Source organism: Erithacus rubecula (genome assembly GCF_903797595.1).
Source record: "Erithacus rubecula genome assembly, chromosome: 27".
Lineage (NCBI taxonomy): Eukaryota > Metazoa > Chordata > Aves > Passeriformes > Muscicapidae > Erithacus > Erithacus rubecula.
The window spans coordinates 1150720-1172537 of NC_136679.1; the positions used below are offsets into that span (position 1 = coordinate 1150720).

Below are 21818 nucleotides of genomic sequence, written 5' to 3' on the forward strand. Positions count from 1 at the left end.
CACCCACCCTGGGGACATTGTACCACCCACCCTGGGGACACCGCGCCACCCAGCCTGGGGACATCGTGCCACCCACCCTGGGGACACCGTGACACCCACCCTGGGGACACTGTGCCACCCACCCTGGGGACACCGTGCCACCCAGCCTGGGGACACTGTGCCACCCACCCTGGGGACACCGTGCCACCCAGCCTGGGGACACTGTGCCACCCACCCTGGGGACACTGCGCCACCCACCCTGGGGACACTGCGCCACCCACCCTGGGGACACCGTGCCACCACCCTGGGGACACTGTGCCACCTACCCTGGGGACACCGCGCCACCTACCCTGGGGACACCGCGCCACCCAGCCTGGGGACATCGTGCCACCCACCCTGGGGACACCGTGACACCCACCCTGGGGACACCGTGCCACCCAGCCTGGGGACACCATGACACCCACCCTGGGGACACTGCGCCACCCACCCTGGGGACACTGTACCACCCACCCTGGGGACACTGTGCCACCCACCCTGGGGACACCGTGCCACCCACCCTGGGGACACCGCGCCACCCACCCTGGGGACACCGTGCCACCCACCCTGGGGACACTGCGCCACCCCCAAATCGCCGCAGGAAGGTTCTGGATGGGCTGTGGTTTATGGGATGGCTGATAAGCTCGTCCACTCATCCCAAAATAATGAATAAACCCCGCCGCCGGCAGATCGGATCAGCAACAGCGGGGCGGGGGAATTATCGAGGCTGTTCGAGGAGAGGGGAGGGGAAAGGGAAAAGGGAAATTGGGGAGGGGAAAAAATAATTTTTCCTGTGCCCAGAATCACTTGCCCACTTCCAAAATCACTTGCCTTGAGCCCAGCATCATTTTCCCTGCACCCAGAATCTCTTGCCCACCCTCAGAATCACTTGCCCTGCACCCAGAATCACTTATTTTATTTTATTTTATTTTATTTTATTTTATTTTATTTTATTTTATTTTATTTTATTTTATTTTATTTTATTTTATTTTATTTTATTTTATTATTATTCTATTCTATTCTATTCTATTCTATTCTATTCTATTCTATTCTATTCTATTCTATTCTATTCTATTCTATTCTATTCTATTCTATTCTATCCTATCCTATCCTATTCTTATTCTATTATATTCTTATTCTATTCTATTCCCTTTTTATTCTATTTTATTTTATTTTTGGGGGGAGTGAGTTGGTTGAGGCTGAGCTCGGGGTTGGAAACTCCCGGCGTTGTGTGGAATGTTGATGTGAGCTGGAATAAGGTGAATTTTGGGATTTGTGTTTGTGCTCTGGAAGGGAAAACCAGCGAGAAGCGAAGGGAAGGGAGCAGCAAATCTTCCCATGGATCTGGGAATTCCTGGGAGACAAAAATTCTCTGATATTCCAAGATTTTTGCATTTCTTGGCAGAGAATTCCCGGTACTGGGAGGAACTGGGCGTTTGGATTTTAAATAATATTTTTAAAATAATAATTTTAATTCATATTTTAAATAATAATTTTTAAAAATTCCTCCTTTAAGCAGCAGCGCGGGTTTACGGGCACGGAGGGAATAAAAAGCGAGAGGCGGGCGGGGTGCGAGAGGGGAGGAGAACTTCGGTGGCGATAAAATCCCCTCGGGACAAAGGCGGCTCGGTGCCGCTTCTCCCGCCTCGCCCGTCATTGTCCCGGCCCGTTCTGCTGCTTCGGGGGAACCCAGCCCTTGTCCCTGGATCCTAAACCTTGTCCCTGGATCCTAAACCTTGTGCCTGGATCCTAAACCTTGTCCCTGGATCCTAAACCTTGTGCCTGGATCCTAAACCTTGTGTAGAGATCCCAGCCCTTGTCCCTGGATCCTAAACCTTGTCCCTGGATCCCAAACCTTGTCCCTGGATCCTAAACCTTGTGCCTGGATCCTAAACCTTGTGCCTGGATCCTAAACCTTGTGTAGAGATCCCAGCCCTTGTCCCTCGATCCCAAACCTTGTCCCTGGATCCCAAACCTTGTGCCTGGATCCTAAACCTTGTGCCTGGATCCTAAACCTTGTCCCTGGATCCTAAACCTTGTGTAGAGATCCCAGCCCTTGTCCCTGGATCCTAAACCTTGTGCCTGGATCCTAAACCTTGTGTAGAGATCCCAGACCTTGTCCCTGGATCCTAAACCTTGTCCCTCGATCCCAAACCTTGTCCCTCGATCCCAAACCTTGTGCCTGGATCCTAAACCTTGTGCCTGGATCCTAAACCTTGTCCCTGGATCCTAAACCTTGTCCCTGGATCCTAAACCTTGTCCCTCGATCCCAAACCTTGTCCCTCAATCCCAATCCTTGTGGCTGGATCTTTGTCCCAGGATCCCAATCCTTGTCCCTAGATCCCATCCCATGTCCCAGGATCCCAATGCTTTTTCTGGGATCCTTGTCCCAGAATCCCAATCCTTGTCCCTGGATCCTAAACCTTGTCCCTCGATCCTAAACCTTGTGCCTGGATCCTTGTCCCAGGATCCCAATCCTTGTCCCTAGATCCCATCCCACGTCCCTGGATCCCAGTCCTTTTTCCGGGATCCTTGTCCCTGGATCCTTGTCCCAGGATCCCAGTCCGTGTCCCTGATTCCTTGTCCCTAGATCCCATCCCATGTCCCTGGATCCCAATCCTTTTCCCTGGATCCCTGTCCCTGGATCCTTTTCCCTCGATCCAAATCCTTGTCCCTGGATCCTTGTTCCTGGATCCCATCCCATGTCCCAGGATCCCAATCCTTTTTCTTGGATCCTTGTCCCTGAATCCTAGTCCTTGTCCCTGGATCCTAAACCTTGTCCCTCGATCCCAATCCTTGTCCCTGGATCCCATCCCATGTCCCCGGATCCTTGTCCCTCAATCCCAATCCTTGTCCCTCGATCCCAATCCTTTTTCCTGGATCCTTGTCCCTGGATCCCATCCCTCGTGCCTGAATCCCAGTCCTTGTCTCTAGATCCTTTTCCCTGGATCCTTTTCCCTGGATCCCAGTCCTTGTCCCTGGATCCCAATCCTTGTTCCTGGATTACATTTCCTGGATCCCAGTCTCCAGATCCACCCCTTTTCCCTGGCTCCTATTCCCTGGATCCCAATCCTTGTCCCTGATTCCTTGTCCCTGGCTCCTTTTCCCTGGATCCTTTTCCCTTTTCCCTGGATCCTTTTCCCTGGATCCCAATACTCGTCCCTGGATCCCAATCCTTGTCCCTGGATCCTTGTCCCTGAATTCCAGTCCTTTTCCCTGGATTCCAATCCTTTTCCCTGGCTCCTTTTCCCTGGATCCTTTTCCCTGGATCCTTGTCCCTGGAACCCTTTCTCTGGATCCTTTTCCCTGGATCCCATCCCTTGTCTCTGGATCCTTGTCCCTGGATCCTTGTCCCTGGATCCTTTTCCCTGGGTCCTTTTCCCTGGGTCCTTTTCCCTGGATCCCATCCCTTGTCTCTGGATCCTTGTCCCTGGATCCTTGTCCCTGGATCCTTGTCCCTGGGTCCTTTTCCCTGGGTCCTTTTCCCTGGATCCTTTTCCCTGGATCCTTGTCCCTGGAACCTTTTCTCTGGATCCTTTTCCCTGGATCCCATCCCTTGTCTCTGGATCCTTGTCCCTGGATCCTTGTCCCTGGATCCTTTTCCCTGGGTCCTTTTCCCTGGATCCTTGTCCCTGGATCCTTTTCCCTGGATCCTTTTCCTTGGATCCTTTTCCCTGGATCCCATCCCTTGTCCCTGGATCCTTTTCCCTGGCTCCTTTTCCCTGGATCCTTGTCCCTGGAACCTTTTCTCTGGATCCTTTTCCCTGGATCCCATCCCTTGTCCCTGGGTCCTTTTCCCTGGATCCTTTTCCTTGGATCCTTTTCCCTGGATCCTGCTCCCTCCTGCTGGGATCTGGATGGGACCGGGACCAACCCACCCCACTGCGACCCACAAACACCAAATGAAAAACCAAACGAATTTAAAATCCCTTCCCACCCACTCCATCCCACGATCCTCGCTGTGCTCCAGCCCCGGCTGCGCTGGATGATCCTCAGGGATTCCAGGATCCCCTGGATCCCTCGGGAAGGGGCAGCTCCGGGGCTGGGAGCGGCGCCAGCTCCTGTCACCGGCGGTGTCACATCGCTGTGACAGCGGCGACAGCCCCGCGGAGGGAGGGAGGGGGTGGGAAAATCTCCTGGAAAATGAACATTGTTGTGACTTCCAGCACCGCGACAGTGCCAGGACGGGCTGGGCACTCTGGTGGCTGCTGTGCCGCCCCCTTTTCCTTCCTTTTTCACCCCAATTTCCCTCAATCCCCACCCCCCGAAATTCCAGCAACACTTTGGGAGGGGCAGGAACCAGAGCAGGTTTAAATCCGAGCTCAGCGATTCTCAAAGGGAAAAGAAAAAGTCAAAGCAAGAATCTTAATGGTGTTTTTTTTTGTTTTTGTGTGTGTGTGTTTTCTCCTGTTGTTTTATCTTTTTTTTCCTGTCGTTAGCAACCCAACTACTGGAGCTTTAAGGTCAGTATTTTGGATTTTTTCCTGCTTTCTCTTTGAAATGCATGTGCTTGGCCCCCTCTGGAGTGGGGTGGGAGCTTTGGGTGGGTTTTTGTTATTTTTTTTTTTTTAATGAGAATTAATCAGCTGAAGTGGTTTGGTCTGGGCTCAGCTGAAGGGAATTTTTGGGTTTGGGGTGAGCTGTGAGTTGTGCTTTGAGGTTGGGAGATTTCTGAGTCAGAGTGACCAGGAAAGGGATTCCCAAGGTGGAATTTGGTGTCAGCAGAAGGAAAATGATTTGGATTCCCAAACTGGAATTTGGTGCCAGATTTCTGAATCAAGGGAAGAGGATTTGGATTCCCAAACTGGAATTTGGTGCCAGATTTCTGAATCAAGGGAAGAGGATTTGGATTCCCAAACTGGAATTTGGTGCCAGATTTCTGAATCAGAGGGAAGAGGGTTTGGATTCCCAAACTGGAATTTGGAGTTGGGAGATTTCTGAATCAGAGTGATCAGGAATGGGATTCCCAAGGTGGAATTCGGTGTCAGGAGATTTTTAGACCAGAGGGAAGAGGATTTGGATTCCCAAACTGGAATTTGGTGCCAGATTTCTGAATCAAGGGAAGAGGATTTGGATTCCCAAACTGGAATTTGGTGCCAGATTTCTGAATCAGAGGGAAGAGGGTTTGGATTCCCAAACTGGAATTTGGAGTTGGGAGATTTCTGAATCAGAGTGATCAGGAATGGGATTCCCAAGGTGGAATTCGGTGTCAGGAGATTTTTAGACCAGAGGGAAGAGGATTTGGATTCCCAAACTGGAATTTGGTGCTGGGAGATTCCTGAATCAGAGTGAAGAGGATCAGGATTCCCAGCCTGGAATTTGGTCTCAGATTTCTGGCTCAGAGGGAAGAGGATTTGTATTTCCAAGTTGGATTTTTGTGTTGAGAGATTTCTGATTCAGAGGGAAAAGGATCAGGATTCCCAAACTGGAATTTGGTGTCAGATTCCTGATTCAGAGGGAAGAGGACAAGGAATCCCGAGCTGGAATTTGGTGTTGGGACATTCCTTATTCAGAGGAAAGAGGATTTGGATTCCTAAATTGGAATTTGGTGTCAAATTCCTTATTCAGAGGAAAGAGGATCTGGATCCCCAAGGTGGAATTCGGTGCTGAGGGAATCCCCAGGCCAGAAAACAAAGTTGTTTTCTGGACGTGTCCAGCAGGGGAAGGAATTTTATCCCTGTCCCCACCCCCTCCTCCTCCTCCTCCTCCTCCTCCTCCTCCTCCTCCTCCTCCTCCTCCTCGCCCTGGCAGCGCCTCAAGGTCGCTCGCCTCGCCGGGTGACCTTGGCGCGTTGTCCCCGCTGGTTAAAACCAAAAACAAAAATAAAAACCCGGCAATCTCCGCCTGGAAATTCGGGATACGCGCGTTTGTCCCGAGGTTTCATTCCCGGAATTTTTTTGCGGCGAGAGCCGGCGATGGAACCGCGGCAGGGAAGGCACAAATTCCTCACTTTTAATTTTTTTCCCAATTTTTTTATGACTAGGAAATAAAGGAGGGCTGGATTTTTGGACATTCCCGGCGCTGCCAGGGCAGGGAAGGCACAAAATCGTCACTTTTAAATTTTTTTTCCCCCAGATTTTTTGCGACTGAATTTGGAATTTGGGGAAGGGGGTCCCTGCATTGCTGAGGTTGTCACAGATCTGGGGGTGTTGGTGGCAGCGAGGGCCCAGGGTGTCACCCTGTCCCCAGGGGGTGTCACCCTGTCTGTCCCCAGGTGGATTTGGGGGTGTTGGTGGCACTGGTGTCACTGCACAGGGGGCTTCAGGGTGTCACTGTGTCCCCATGAGGGTCTCAGGGTGTTGCTGGCACTGCAGAGAGTGGCCCAGGTGTCCCTGTGTCCCCAGGAGAGTCTCAGGGTGTTGGTGGCACTGCAGAGAGTGGCCCAGGTGTCACTGTGTCCCCAGGAGGGTCTCAGGGTGTTGGTGGCATTTCTGTCACTATACTGAGGGTTCCAGGGTGTCCCTGTGTCCCCAGGAGGGTCTCAGGGTGTTGGTGGCACTGCACAGGGGGCTCCAGGGTGTCACCCTGTCCCCATGAGGGTCTCAGGGTGTTGGTGGCACTGCAGAGAGTGGCCCAGGGTGTCCCTGTGTCCCCAGGAGAATCTCAGGGTGTTGGTGGCACTGCTGTCACTGCACAGGGGGCTCCAGGGTGTCACTGTGTCCCCAGGAGGGTCTCAGGGTGTTGGTGGCACTGCACAGGGGGCTCCAGGGTGTCACTGTGTCCCCAGAAGAGTCTCAGGAGTGTCAGAGTGACCCAGAGTGTCCCCCTGTCCCCAACCCTTTCACTCCCTGCTCCATCCTCCTTCCCCAGCACATCCCGGGAATTTCTGTCACAGCTCCCACATCGAGCCGGGCCCGCTGTCCCTGTCCCTGTCCCTGTCCCTGTCCCTGTCCCTGTCCCTGTCCCTGTCCCTGTCCCTTCCCCCGGGGCGTCACTCGCTCCCAGCCATCGATCGCCACCTCCGCTGCTGCCAGCCCCGCGCCCCCGGGCGAATTCCCGATTTCCCGATCCAGGACACGCTTTTCCATCCCCTAAATCCCAGCAGGAAATCCCGGAGTCTCGCAGAATTTTTTTTTAGGACATCTAGGTTGACATTCAAGGGGGGAAAATTCCTTTTGGGAATTTCTCTGCGAGGTTCTGGGGGTCCCCGCTGTGCTGATGGAACGGGGAAATCCAAAAAGGGTCGGGGGAGCTCCTTTGGAGCCGGGGCTTGAAAGGAACATCAAAAACAGCCAGGAAAAAGATCCAGAAGGGGAAAAAATGCGGATGCAGGACACGTTTGGTGTTTAAAATAAATATCTGGAGCGGTTTCATCCACACCGGCTGATCCGGGCTCGGGGTTCAGGGGTTTGGGGTTCTGGGTTTGGGGTTTGGGCTCGGAGCTCGGGGTTTGGGGTTCGGGTTTCGGGGTTTGGGGTTTGGGGTTCGGGTTTCGGGGCTTGGAGCTCGGGATTCAGGATTCGGGGTTCGGGGTTTGGGATTTGGGGTTCGGGTTTCGGGGCTCGGAGCTCGGGATTCAGGATTCGGGGTTCGGGGTTTGGGATTTGGGGTTCGGGGCTCGGAGCTCGGAGCTCGGGCTTTGGAGTTCGGGATTCGGGGTTCGGGGTTTGGGATTTGGGGTTCGGGGCTCGGATCTCGGAGCTCGGGCTTTGGAGTTCGGGATTCGGGATTCGGGGTTCGGGGTTTGGGATTTGGGATTTGGGGTTCGGGTTTCGGGGCTCGGAGCTCGGGATTCGGGATTCGGGGTTCGGGGTTTGGGATTTGGGGTTCGGGGCTCGGAGCTCGGAGCTCGGGCTTTGGAGTTCGGGATTCGGGATTCGGGGTTCGGGGTTTGGGATTTGGGGTTCAGGTTTAGGGGCTTGGAGCTCGGGATTCAGGATTTGAGGTTCGAGGTTCATGCTTGGGGTTCGGGGTTCGGGGCTGCTCCGACCTCCTGGCTGTGGTTTTGGGGTCCCCGCTGTGGTTTTAGGTTCTTCGCTGCGGTTTTGGGGTGCTCGCTGTGATTTTGGGATCCCTGCTGTGGTTTTGGGATCCTGGCTGTGGTTTTAGGGTGCTCACTGTGATTTTGGGGTGCTCGCTGTGGTTTTGGGGTCGCCGCTGTTGTTTTAGGGTGCTCACTGTGGTTTTGGGATCCCCCTGTGATTTTGGGATCCCCACTGTGGTTTTTGGGTTCTGGCAGTGATTTTGGGATCCCCGCTGTGGTTTTGGGGTGCTCACTGTGATTTTAGGGTGCTCGCTGTGGTTTTGGGGTGCTCGCTGTGGTTTTGGGGTGCTCGCTGTGGTTTTGGGATCCCCACTGTGGTTTTTGGGTTCTGGCAGTGATTTTGGGATCCCCGCTGTGGTTTTGGGATCCCCGCTGTGGTTTTTGGGGTGCTCACTGTGATTTTGGGGTGCTCGCTGTGGTTTTGGGGTGCTCGCTGTGATTTTGGGGTGCTCACTGTGGTTTTGGGATCCCCACTGTGGTTTTTGGGTTCTGGCAGTGATTTTGGGATCCCCGCTGTGGTTTTGGGGTCCCCGCTGTGGTTTTTGGGTGCTCACTGTGATTTTGGGGTGCTCGCTGTGGTTTTGGGGTGCTCGCTGGTTTTGTTGTCGCCCATCGATCCCGGGATTTGTCGATATTGATGATTTTGGGATGGTTTTGGTTTGGAAAAGTGGTTAAAGGTCTCCTGATCCCAAACCTCTGCCACTGGTGGGGGTGGCACGAGCCCCATCGGGGTCTGGGAATTGGGGAAACTCAGGGATACGGGAATACTGGAAATCCGGGAAATTCAGGAAATACAGGAATACAGGGAATGCAGGAATACAGGAAATTCAGGAATACAGGGATACAGGAAATTCAGGAAATACAGGAAATACAGGGAATGCAGGAATACATGAAATTCAGGAATACAGGGATACAGGAAATACGGGAAGTTCAGGAATACAGGAATACTGGAAATCCGGGAAATTCAGGAAATACAGGAATACAGGAAATAAATACAGGAATACAAGAAATCCAGGGAATTCAGGAATACGGGAAATACAGAAAATACGGGAATACAGGAAATTCAGGAAAACAGAAATATAGGAAATTCAGGAATAGAGGAAATTCAGGAATACGGGAATGTAGGAAATTCAGGAAATTCAGGAAACAGAAATATAGGAAATCCAGGAATACAGGAAATTCAGGAATACAGGAATGTAGGAAATTCAGGAAATTCAGGAAATCCAATACAGGAATATAGGAAATCCAGGAAATTCAGGAATACAGGAATGTAGGAAATTCAGGAAATTCAGGAAATCCAATACAGGAATATAGGAAATCCAGGAAATTCAGGAATACAGGAAATTCAAGAAATACAGGAAATACAAGAAATTCAGGAAATTCAGGAATTCTGCATTCCTCAGCGTCGGAATGGAGAAACTGAGGCACAGCGGGAATGGACGGGATTGGCTTTTCCAGCGGGAACGCCTCTCCACTCACTTTTTTGGGGACAAAAGGAGAATTTTTAGGGCTGAACTGGGCTGCGATCCATCAGATCTCCCGAGGAAACGCCCTGAGGATTTGGGGAAGGTGTGGGGCGAACAGCAGCGTTAATATTCATGAGGCTGCGGAGGATCCGAGTTTTGAAATCAATATTCCTCAGGAACCCGGAGCCTCTCGCTGGCAGCAGGAAAATCGGGGGAAAGGGGACGAGCAGCCCCCGGTGTCCCCTCTGCGGGGACAGAGGGGTGGCTTGGGTTTGGGGACACCAAAACTGGGATGGGGATGCGGATTTGGGAATAATCCCGGAGCCCGTCCCATGGCAAGGCGGAGAATCCCGCGCACATCTGGATGCCGCGCACATCTGGAGGGGGACGGCCCCTTCCTTTAGTCAAGGGGTCCGGTTTTCAAAAAAGCCCTAATCCGATTTGAACGCTTAATCCTGTTAACATTGAGATCGGGATTAATTCTGGGTTAATCGGGATAATCCTGACAAAATGTTGAGCATTAGACGGCGGATGAGTTATTGCTGCCGGCAGGGGGAACGATTTTAATTTGGTGGCGAGACGGGGGTAGGGGGGAAAGGGGAGGGGGCTGATGGAGAGGCCAAAACAACTCGGAAAATCCTGGAAAAACCCTTTGGATGCTGCCCGGAGCATCCTGGGCCTCTCATTTCTTCCACTCTTGGTTTTTCCCCTCCATTTCTTCCCAGCCGGGAATCTCCGAGGTGGTGGAATTCCTTCCCGCATGGAATTCAGGGCGCAGCTGAGGGAAAACTCGGAGCAGAGGGGTTGGATTTCACCGGGATCGGATGTCCGAGCAGGGAATGGGCGGCACTGGGATGTAACTGGAACCTGGGGGAGCTTCCCAGGCGCGGGAGGCGATGCCGGGGCACGGGGGGTGCTGGATTCCAGCTGGGAATGCTGGGTTGTGATCAGGAATGCTGGTTTTTGGTCAGGGATGTTCTATTTCACTTGAGAATTCTGGTTTTTGTTCAGGGATGGTGTGTTCCAACTGGGAATTCTGGTTTTTGTTCAGGGATGGTGTGTTCCAACTGGGAATGCTGGTTTCTGGTCAGGAATGCTGGTTTTAGTTCAGGGATGTTCTATTCCAGCTGGGAATTTTGGATTGTGGTCAGAAATGCTGGTTTTTGTTCAGGGATGTTCCATTTCATTTGAGAATTCTGGTTTTTGTTCAGGGATGGTGTGTTCCAACTGGGAATGCTGGTTTCTGGTCAGGAAGGATGGGTTTTGTTCAGGAATGTTCTATTCCAGCTGGGAATTATGGATTCGGGTCAGAAATTTTGGTTTTTGGTCAGGAATGGTGGTGTTCCAGTTGGAAATGCTGGGTTGTGGTCAGAAATCCTGGTTTTTGGTCAGACGTTCTATTTCACTTGAGAATTCTGGTTTTTGTTCAGAGATGTTCTATTCCAGCTGGGAATTGTAGATTCTGGTCAGGAATGCTGGTTTTTGGTCAGAGATGTTCCATTTCCTTTGGGAATGCTGAGTTCTGGTCAGGGATGATGAGTCCCCTCCCATCCCATCCCATCCCATCCCATCCCATCCCATCCCATCCCATCCCATCCCATCCCATCCCATCCCATCCCATCCCATCCCATCCCATCCCATCCCATCCCATCCCATCCCATCCTTCCCATTTCCCCCATTTTCCTCATTTTCCCATTTTCCCATTATTTTCCCATCATTTTCCCATCCCATCGATCTCATCCCATTATCCCATCCCGTTTTCCCATTTTCCCATTTTCCCGTTTCCCCGTTTTTATCATTTCCCCATTATTTCCCCATTATTTCCCCATTATTTCCCCATTATTTTCCCATTATTTCCCCATTATTTTCCCATTATTTCCCCATTATTTTCCCGTTATTTCCCCATTACTTTCCCATTATTTTTCCCCTATTTTCCCATTATTTTCCCATCATTTTCCCATTTTCCCATCCCCCCCGCCCCACGGATCCCGTGGATCCCGCCCCGCGCGCTCGGCACAGATGGGATCTGGGCCGGGATTAACGTTGAGCGGGGATTAGCGGGGGTTAATCCCGATCCCGCCGTGTCCGGGCCGGGCTTTGTGCTCTCCAATCCCGAGCCGTGCCAGCGCCGCGCCAGCTGTTCCCGGGATTGCGGGGCTGCCTCGCTTTATCCCAGCCTGAGGAGGAGCCGCGGAGGGGACGGCACTGCCAGGACCTGCCAGGACCTGCCAGGAACTGCCAGGACCCGCCAGGACCTGCCAGGAACTGGCAGGACCTGCCAGGACCTTCCAGGACCTTTCAGGACCTGCCAGGACTTGCTAGGACCTGCCAGGACCTTCCAGGACCTGCCAAAAACTGCTAGGAACTATCAGGAACTGCCAGGACTTGCTAGGACCTGCCAGAACCTTCCAGAACCTGCCAGGAACTGCCAGGACCTTCCAGGACCTGACAGGACCTGCCAGCAACTGCCGAGACCTGCCAGGATCTTCCAGGACCTTCCAGAACCTGCCAGGAACTGCCAGAACCTGCCAGGAACTGTCAGGACCTGCGAGGGTCTTCCAGGATCTGCCAGGACCGAATTTTCCCCCTTTTTTTTCTTTGGAATGGGGTCGGGCAGGACCCGTTTTTAATTTGGGATGGGGTCGGGCAGGACCCGTTTTTCCATAAATTTTTTATTTGGAATAAGGTCGGGCAGACCCGTTTTTCCCTATGTTTTTTCTATGGGATGGGGTCGGGCAGGACCCGACTTTCCCCCCGTTTTTCCTTTGGGAAAACCCTCGGAGCCTGTGGGGTTGGGACAAACCCTCTGTCCCTCTGTCCCCCTGTCCCTCTGTCTCCCTGTCCCTCTGTCCCCCTGTCTCCCTGTCCCTCTGTCCCTCTGTCCCTCTGTCCCTCTGTCCCTCTGTCCCCTCTGTCCCTCTGTCCCCTCTGTCCCCCTGTCTCCCTGTCCCTCTGTCCCTCTGTCCCCTCTGTCCCTCTGTCCTTCTGTCCCTCTGTCCCCCTGTCCCTCTGTCCCTCTGTCCCTCTGTCCCTCTGTCTCCCTGTCCCTCTGTCCCCCTGTCTCCCTGTCCCTCTGTCCCCCTGTCTCCCTGTCCCTCTGTCCCTCTGTCCCTCTGTCTCCCTGTCCCTCTGTCCCTCTGTCCCCCTGTCCCTCTGTCCCCCTGTCCCCACCAGGCTCAGGGGGTGCAAATCTCCCTCTGTGTTTCCGCTCCGGGAATTTGGGAACAGCTGCTCCATCCCGTGGCTGGATTCCTTCCCCACACTTTTTCTTTTTAATTTTTTTTTCCCTTTATCGTCTTCAAAGTGACCTGTGGGATGTCCAGAGCTCCCGCCACCTCCTGTCCCTCTCCTGACCCCTGTCCCCGTCCCCATCCCCCTTTTTTTCCCGATCCCACGGGGATCTTTCCACGGATTCCCAAAAATCCAGGATCCTCAGATCCCTCCCTTCTCCACTGCGAGCATCCCACGCTCCCAGAATTCGGGGGAGGATGAGGATGAGGATGAGGATGAGGATGAGGATGAGGATGAGGATGAGGATGAGGATGAGGATGAGGATGAGGGTGAAGATGAGGGTGAGGTTTTTATGGTTTTAGGGTGAGTTTTGGGGTTTTAGGGAACCGTTCCCGGTTAGGAAACGCCCCCTGCGTGTCTGAACGAGGCAGGGGTGACACGAGTGACAGGGAACATCCACCCTGACACCTTCAAGGCACCATCAGAACCTCCCAAAAAAACCTGGAATTCCATAATTCCGCACCCTGGCGCCACTTTTGGGGTGACCCCTGCTCGGGGAGGGAGTGGGGACAGCAGGGACACCCCGGGGGTGGCAGGGACAGCACGGGAGGGGGTCGAGGTGTCCTTTAATGCATCACCCAAGAGCAGGAGGAGAAATCATCAGCCAGGCAGAGCCATAAAAAGCAATTTTCCCGGGAATTAATGCTCTGCTGGACGCCAAGGTCGCAGCAGTTGTTGTCCCCTCTCTGAGCAGATTTTGTCACCTCCTTGAGCAGGTTTTTTCTCCTCCCTGAGCTGTTTTTATCCCCTCTCTGATCAGTTTTTTTCCCCTCTCTAATCAGGTTTTTTCTCCTCCCTGAGCAGGTTTTATCCCTTTCCCTGGCATCTCAATTCCCATCCCTGCAATGTCCGTGGAATTGGCATTGGAATTCCCATAAAACTGGGAATTCTGTCCCTGCCACGCAGGTCTGGGGTATCTTTGGGGGTCCTGTGCCCATCTTTGGGGGGTCCTGTGTCCATCTGGGGACAGTCCCGTGCCCACAGGGGTTCCTGGTTTAGGGAAGGGGGGCTGGGGTGGCTCTGTCCCCGTTCTGGTGACATTTTTGGGGGTTGGGGACAGCACATTGTGAGAGCATCAGGGCAGAACGGTCCCTCCCGGGCTAAAAATCCATTAACTCCCATCCTGCCTCCGTTGGGTTTTTATTTTATTTTTCTCTTGTTGGTTTTTTTTTTTTTTTTTTTTTTTTTATGGTTTGACTGATTGCATGAATTATCCACAGCGGGTGAACTTCGGTTCTGGGGGGCAGCTGCAGGGCAGGGGGGGCTGAGACCACCTGGGACAGGGCAGGTGTCACCCCTGGGGTGACATTGGGGGGGATTTGGGGTGGGGAGTGGAAGGGATGGAGGCAGGGATGGATTTAGGGCAGGGGGAGATCCCAGAGAACAGGAACAGGCAGGGACAGGGGGGCTGAGACCACCTGGGACAGGGCAGGGACACTCCTGGGGTGACATTGGGGGCATTTTGGGCATTAGGGGGATTTTGGGGTGGGAAAGGAAGGGATGGAGGGAAGAATGGATCCAGGGATGGATTTAGGTCAGGAGGAGATCCCAGAGAACGGGAACAGGCAGGGACAGAGGGACAGGACTCATTAGGGACAGGACAGGTGTCCCTGTCACACCTGGGGTGACATTGGGGGCATTTTGGGCATTAGGGGGATTTTGGGGTGGGAAAGGAAAGGATGCAGGGATGGATTTAGGACAGGATGAGATCCCAGAGAATGGGAACAGGGCAGGGACAGGGGGGCTGGGCTTATTTGGGACAGGACAGGTGTCACCCCTGGGGTGACATTGGGGGGAGTTGGGGTGGGAAAGGAAGGGATGAAGGCATGGATGCAGGGATGGATTTAGGACAGGGGGACCCACCTTGTACACCCCAAAACCCACCTTGTGCACCCCAAAACCCACCTTCTACACCCCAAAACCCACCTTCTACACCCCAAAATCCACCTTCTACACCCCAAAACCCACCTTCTGCACCACAAAATCCACCTTCTACACCCCAAAACCCACCTTCTACACCCCAAAACCCACCTTGTGCACCCCAAAACCCACCTTCTACACCCCAAAACCCACCTTGTGCACCCCAAAACCCACCTTCTACACCCCAAAATCACCCCACAGGGGGCAGAGCTGCTCCCCACGGCCCCAGGGATGGGAACAGGGAATGTTTGGGTCCATCCCTTGCCGGGTGTGAGGCTCTGCCAGGGCTCTTTGTGCTCCAACAACAACAACCAGACCCAGCAGTCAATTTTCCAGCAATTAACGACGGCGAGAACATTTCAAGTTCCTCCCAAACCCCGCCTGGCAGGATTAATTAAATCTTCCAATTAATGTCTCATTTAAATGGTGATGATGGTTGTTATCATTTCATATTGATTTCTTTATTTTTTTTTTCTTTTTTTCCACATCTCAAAATAGAGCTGCTGTCCTTTTCCAGCACCGCCTTTTCCACACTCTTTGTTCCCTCTGCTGGATTTGCCAACCTTCAACAAGTTGTTGTTGAACAAGTGTCTGAAAAATCCAGGCTTGGATTTTTGGGGGTTATCAACAGGCAGCAGAGCTGGGGGTAGCCAAGAATTTGGGGGTATTTGTGCCCAAAAATTCACATTTTCCACGGCCTCAGGCAGCAAGAGGAATTTTTTTTAATTTTCCAGGAGCATATTTCTGCTGGAAAATTAAATTCTGCCTGTTCCATACCCGAAGGCATCAGGGCCATAAAATTTCTTGCTGCTTTGATTCCAGAAGGAGCCAGGTGTTTAGGATTTAGAGAGAGGAATAATGGATGTGTGACTGTCCTGGTTTGAAGGGCAGGTGTCTGCCAATAAAGGCAGCAGCTTCTCTTTGAAATGGAGAATTAGTATTATAATTTTGAAATTAAAGGGCTCTCAGGCAAAGGTATGGGAATTAGGAATAACAGTTAAAATAGAAATAAAAATTACAAAGAACAATCCCACCCCTGCCAGAGTCAGAATCCAAGCTGGCACAGTCAGTCAGTCAGGGTGGTGGCACAGTCCCATTCCATGGTGCTGCATCCTCCTGCAGGGGCAGATGTGGCTCAGCTGGAGCAGTGCTCCTGGAGAAGGTGCAGTTTTCCTCTGAAGCTCCAGGGATGATGTGGAAGGGTCTGGCTTTCCTCTGGAATCCAGTGGGAAAGGTGCTCTGCTGTTCCAAATCTCAGTTTTTATCTGGGTAGGGAATGTTTGGCTCCTCCCCTGGGTGGAGCATCTCCCAGTGGGATGATGGAATTTTATCAGCCATGCACTGGGACTCACTGGCCATGAACAGGAGATATCTCCTGGAGGGAGGATGGGCTGTGGGAAGATAAAGATGATTGCCCAGCTGGTTTAAAGATGGCCCATTAGCAGATAATGTGTGCCAGGAGATAAAGATCACTGCCACACCCAGTTTTAAACAATGGCCCATTAACAGGAGATGATTCCCACAGAGATCAGAATCACTGCCACACCCAGTTTTAAACAATGGCCCATTAACAGGAGATATCCCCACAGAGATCAGAATCACTGCCACACCCAGTTTTAAACAATGGCCCATTAACAGGAGATATCTCCTGGACGGAGGGTGGATCATGGAAAGATAAAGATGATTGTCCAGCTGGTTTAAAGGTGGCCCATTAACAGATAATATGTGCCAGGAGATCAGGGTCACTGCCCCACCTGGTTTAACAACTGGTGACAGAATTCACATTTCTGGACACATCAACCCAACACAGTGATCTCTGGGAATTGCCAAGGTTATTCCAGAGCTTGGAACGTGAGTTGGGCTCGTGCTGGCTCCTGTTTTGGGTTCTGTTCCAGGGTTTGCCCCTATGGGAGCTCTGGGATGGTGCTGGGAAGGTTGATCCTGGACAGGGGTGGGATTGGGAATGGGGGCTGTGCTGGCAGAAGGGGGTGGGGGAGGCTGGAGCCGGTATGGGGGTGGGGAGGGGGGAAGCACATCAGATTCTGAGCTCGGTTGGGATTGTGGGATGGAGGGTGCTTGGATATGGGATGGAGCATCCTGGGATGGGGATGGAGCATCCCTGGATGTGATAGAGCCCCCCTGGATATGGGATAGAGCATCACTGCATGTGGCTGAACCTGGGATGAGTGATGGAGGATCCCTGGATACAGGATAGAGCATTCTGGGATGGGGATGGAGCATCCCTGGATACAGGATAGAGCATTCTAGGATGAGGATGGAGCATGCCTGGATATGGCTGAACCTGGGATGAGGGATGGAGGATCCCTGGATACAGGATAGAGCATTCTAGGATGAGGATGGAGCATGCCTGGATATGGCTGAACCTGGGATGAGGGATGGAGGATCTCTGGATATGGGATAGAGCACCCATGGATGTGATTAAGCCCTCTGGATGAGGATGGAGCCCCCCTGCATATGGGATAGAACCCCTGTCCCCCATCCCTGTCACCCCATCCTTGTCCCCTCTCCCGTTGCAGACCTGCAGCTCCCGGCACACCCAGGGCTCCCTGTCCCCCATCCCTGTCCTGTACCCCCATCCCTGTCCCCCTATCCCTGTCCCCCCATCCCTGTCCCCTATCCCTGTTGCACATTCCTGTCACCCCATTCCTGTCCTGTACCCCCATCCCTGTCCCCCCATTCCCGTCCCCATCCCCCTGACGTGTCCCCTCTCCCGTTGCAGACCCGCAGCTCCCGGCACTCCCAGGGCTCCCTGTTCCCCATCCCTGTCCCCCCATCCCTTTCCCCCATCCCCATCCCCATCCTGTCCCCCTGACCTGTCCCCTCTCCCATTCCAGACCCGCAGCTCCCGGCACTCCCAGGGCTCCCTATCCCCCATCCCTGTCTTGTACCCCCATCCCTGTCCCCCCATTCCCATCCCCATCCCCCTGACCTGTCCCCTCTCCCATTCCAGACCCGCAGCTCCCGGCACTCCCAGGGCTCCCTGTACCCCATCCCCATCCTGTCCCCCTGTCCTGTCCCCTGTCCCCATCCCCCTGACCTGTCCCCTCTCCCATTCCAGACCCGCAGCTCCCGGCACTCCCAGGGCTCCCTGTCCCCCATCCCCATCCCCATCCTGTCCCCCTGTCCTGTCCCCTATCCCCATCCCCCTGACCTGTCCCCTCTCCCATTCCAGACCCGCAGCTCCCGGCACTCCCAGGGCTCCCTGTCCCCCATCCCTGTCTTGTACCCCCATCCCTGTCCCCCCATTCCCGTCCCCATCCCCCTGACGTGTCCCCTCTCCCATTCCAGACCCGCAGCTCCCGGCACTCCCAGGGCTCCCAGCCTGGCCTGGCTGACCAAGCCAAGCTCTCCTTCGCCTCGGCCGAGTCCCTGGAGACCATGTCAGAGGCGGAGCTGCCGCTGGGCTTCAGCAGGATGAACCGGTTCCGCCAGAGCCTGCCCCTGGCGCGCTCCGCCAGCCAGACCAAGCTGCGCTCCCCAGGTACCCCCCGCCCCAAACACGGGGAGCCCTCGGCTTCCACCCGCCCCAAAACACCCCAAAAGAGCGGGAGGGGCGGCCCAGGGGAGGAGTGGTCTCTGGGAGGGGAAGGTTGGGTGGTTAGAAGTTCACCAGTTCTTTTTTTGGGGTTCCACAAAATTTTCCAGCTTCACCAGGGTGAGGTTGGGTGGCCACAGCTCTCTCTCAGCTCTTTTTTTTTTTGGGGTGCCCCTGAGACTTCCCCTTGCCAGGGTGAGGTTGGGTGGCCACAGCTCTCCCCCAACTCTTTTTTTTTGGTAGGGGAAGGTTGGGTGGTTAGAAGTTCACCAGTTATTTTTTTGGGGTTCCACAAAATTTTCCAGCTTCACCAGGGTGAGGTTGGGTGGCCACAGCTCTCTCTCAGCTCTTTTTTTTTTTGGGGTGCCCCTGAGACTTCCCCTCACCAGGGTGAGGTTGGGAGGCCACAGCTCTCCCCCAACTCTTTTTTTTTTGGTAGGGGAAGGTTGGGTGGTTAGAAGTTCACCAGTTATTTTTTTTGGGTGCCACAAAATTTTCCAGCTTCATCAGGGTGAGGCTGGGTGGCCAGAGCTGTCCCCCAACTCATTTTTTTTGGGGTGCCCCTGAGACCTCCCCTCATCAGGGTGAGGTTGGGTGGCCCAAGATCCCTCAACTCATTTTTTGGGAGGGGCACAAAAACCTTCCATCTTCACCAGGGCAAAGCTGGGTGTCCAGAGGTTCACCCAACTCTTTTATTTTTTGGGTGCCCCAAAAACTTCCACTTTCACCAGGGCAAGGTTTGGTGGCCAGACATCCCCAAATCTTCTTTTTGGGATACCCAGAACCTTCCACCATCACCAGAGTGAAATTGGGTGTCCAGACATCTCCCAACTTCTTTTTTTTTTGGGTACCCCAAAACCTTCCACCATCACCAGGGCAAAGCTGGGTGTCCAGACATCCCCAAAAATTTTTTTTGGTACCCCAGAACCTTCCACCATCACCAGGGCAAAGCTGGGTGTCCAGACATCCCCAAAAATTTTTTTTTGGTGCCCAAAAACCTTCCACCATCACCAGGGTGAAGTTGTGTGTCCAGACATCCCCCAACTCTTTTCTTGGGTACCCCAGAACCTTCCACCATCTCCAGGCAAATCTGGGTGTACAGAGCTCCCCCAAATCTTCTTTTTGGGGTGCCCCAGAGTCTTCCACCATCACCAGGCTGAATTTGGGCATCTAGAAGTCCTCCCACCCCCTTTTTTTTGGCTGCTCTAGCAACACCTCCCCTCACCATGCCAAAGTTGGGTGTCCAGACCTCCCCCAGATCTTTTTTATGGGGTGCCCCGAAGACTTCCACCATCAGCAAGGCAAAGCTGGGTGTCCAGAAGTTCCACCAAACCCTATTTGGGGTGCCCAAAATCCTTCCGCCATCATCAGAGCAGAGCTGGGTGTCAGGACATCCCCAACTCTTTTTTTTGGGTGCCCAAAAACCTTCCACCATCACCAGGGCAAAGCTGGGTGCCCGGACATCCCCAACTCTTTTTTTGGGTGCCCAAAAACCTTCCACCATCACCAGAGCAAAGCTGGGTGTCCAGACATCCCCAAAAATTTGTTTTGGTACCCCAGAACCTTCCACCATCTCCAGGCAAATCTGGGTGTACAGAGCTCCCCCACATCTTCTTTTTGGGGTACCCCAGAGTCTTCCACCATCACCAGGCTGAATTTGGGCATCTAGAAGTCCTCCCACCCCCTTTTTTTTGGCTGCTCTAGCAACACCTCCCCTCACCATGCCGAAGTTGTCCATCCAGATCTCCCCCACCCCTTTTTATTTTTTTTTTTTTGGGGGGGGGGGGTGCACCTTGCCCCCCGTGTGACTGGCGCCTGCTCCCCGTGCCCCCCCAGGGGTGCTGTTCCTGCAGTTTGGGGACGAGACGCGGCGGGTGCACATCACGCACGAGATCAGCAGCATGGACACCCTGCACGCCCTCATCGTGCACATGTTCCCGCAGAAGCTCACCATGGGCATGCTCAAATCCCCCAACACCGCCATCCTCATCAAGGACGAGTCCCGCAACGTTTTCTACGAGCTGGAGGATGTCCGGTGAGCAGGGAGGGCTCCAATCCCACCCCCTGGGTGGGATTAAATCCAGGGATGTGAGGGATGGAGGAAAAAGTTGGGTGGTGATGAGGTTGTGGGGGTGTTCAGGCTCTGTTTTTGTTTGCAGAGATATCCAGGATAGAAGCATCATTAAAATTTACCGGAAAGAGCCGCTCTACGCCTCGTTCCCGGCATCACACATCAGCAACGGCGACCTGAGGGTGAGAGGGGACACGGGGACAGCCTGGGGCACCCAAAAAGAGGCAGAGAGGGAATTGTGTGGGGTTGGGATTATCATCATTATTATCATCAGGATAGATGATCAGCATAAATGATTAGGATAAATCACCCCGTTGCTGGTTGGGAATTGCAGAATCACAGAAATCACAGAAATCACAGAAATCATAGAAATCATAGAAATCACAGAAATTGCACAATCACAGGAATCACAGGAATCACAGGAATCACAGGAATCACGGAAATCACAGAAATCACAGAAATCACACAATCACAGAAATCACAGAACCATAGAGATCACAGAATCATAGGAATCAAAGAATCACAGAAATCACAGAGATCACAGAAATCACAGAGATCACAGAAATCACAGAAATCACACAATCACAGAAATCACAGAAATCACACAATCACAGAAAACACAGAATCATGAAATCACACTAATCGCAGAAATCGCAGAAATCACAGAAATCACAGAAATTATATAATTGCAGAAATCACACAATTCTACAATCCCACAGAAATCACATCCCTCTACACCTCGTTCCCGGCCTCACACATCAGCAACGGCGACCTGAGGGTGAGAGGGGACACGGGGACAGCCTGGGGCACCCAGAAAGAGGCAGAGAGGGAGTTGTGTGGGGTTGGGATTATCACCATTATTATCATCAGGATACGTGATCAGGATAAATCATCAAGATAAATCACCCCGTTGCTGGTTGGGAATTGCAGAAATCACAGAAATCACAGAAATCATAGAAATCATGGAAATCACAGAAATTGTGTAATTGCAGAAATCACACAATCCTACAATCCCACAGAAATCACATCCCTCTACGCCTCGTTCCCAGCCTCACACATCAGCAACGGCGACCTGAGGGTGAGAGGGGACACGGGGACAGCCTGGGGCACCCAAAAAGAAGCAGAGAGGGAATTGTGTGGGGTTGGGATTATCACCATTATTATCATCAGGATAGATGATCAGCATAAATGATTAGGATAAATCACCCCCTTGCTGGTTGGGAATTGCAGAATCACAGAAATCACAGAAATCACAGAAATCATAGAAATCATAGAAATCACAGAAATTGCACAATCACAGAAATCACAGGAATCACAGGAATCACAGGAATCACAGGAATCACAGGAATCACAGGAATCACAGGAATCACAGAAATCACACAATCACAGAAATCACAGAACCATAGAGATCACAGAATCGTAGGAATCACAGAATCACAGAAATCACAGAGATCACAGAAATCACAGAGATCACAGAAATCACATTCACAGAAATTGCACAATCACAGAAATCAC

The 21818-nt window shown here is 52.8% G+C and overlaps 1 protein-coding gene across 1 annotated transcript in view; it reads left to right on the forward strand.

The window, feature by feature from the left end:
• The window catches only part of SRCIN1 (SRC kinase signaling inhibitor 1), a 62571-nt gene that overhangs the window by 16586 nt on the left and 24167 nt on the right, over nucleotides 1–21818 (forward strand). The window contains exons 3-6 of the mRNA XM_079327542.1: nucleotides 4455–4478; nucleotides 17986–18178; nucleotides 20069–20267; nucleotides 20392–20485. Of these exons, the coding sequence (XP_079183668.1) occupies nucleotides 4455–4478; nucleotides 17986–18178; nucleotides 20069–20267; nucleotides 20392–20485 (510 nt within the window). The remainder of the gene's footprint in view (nucleotides 1–4454; nucleotides 4479–17985; nucleotides 18179–20068; nucleotides 20268–20391; nucleotides 20486–21818) is intronic.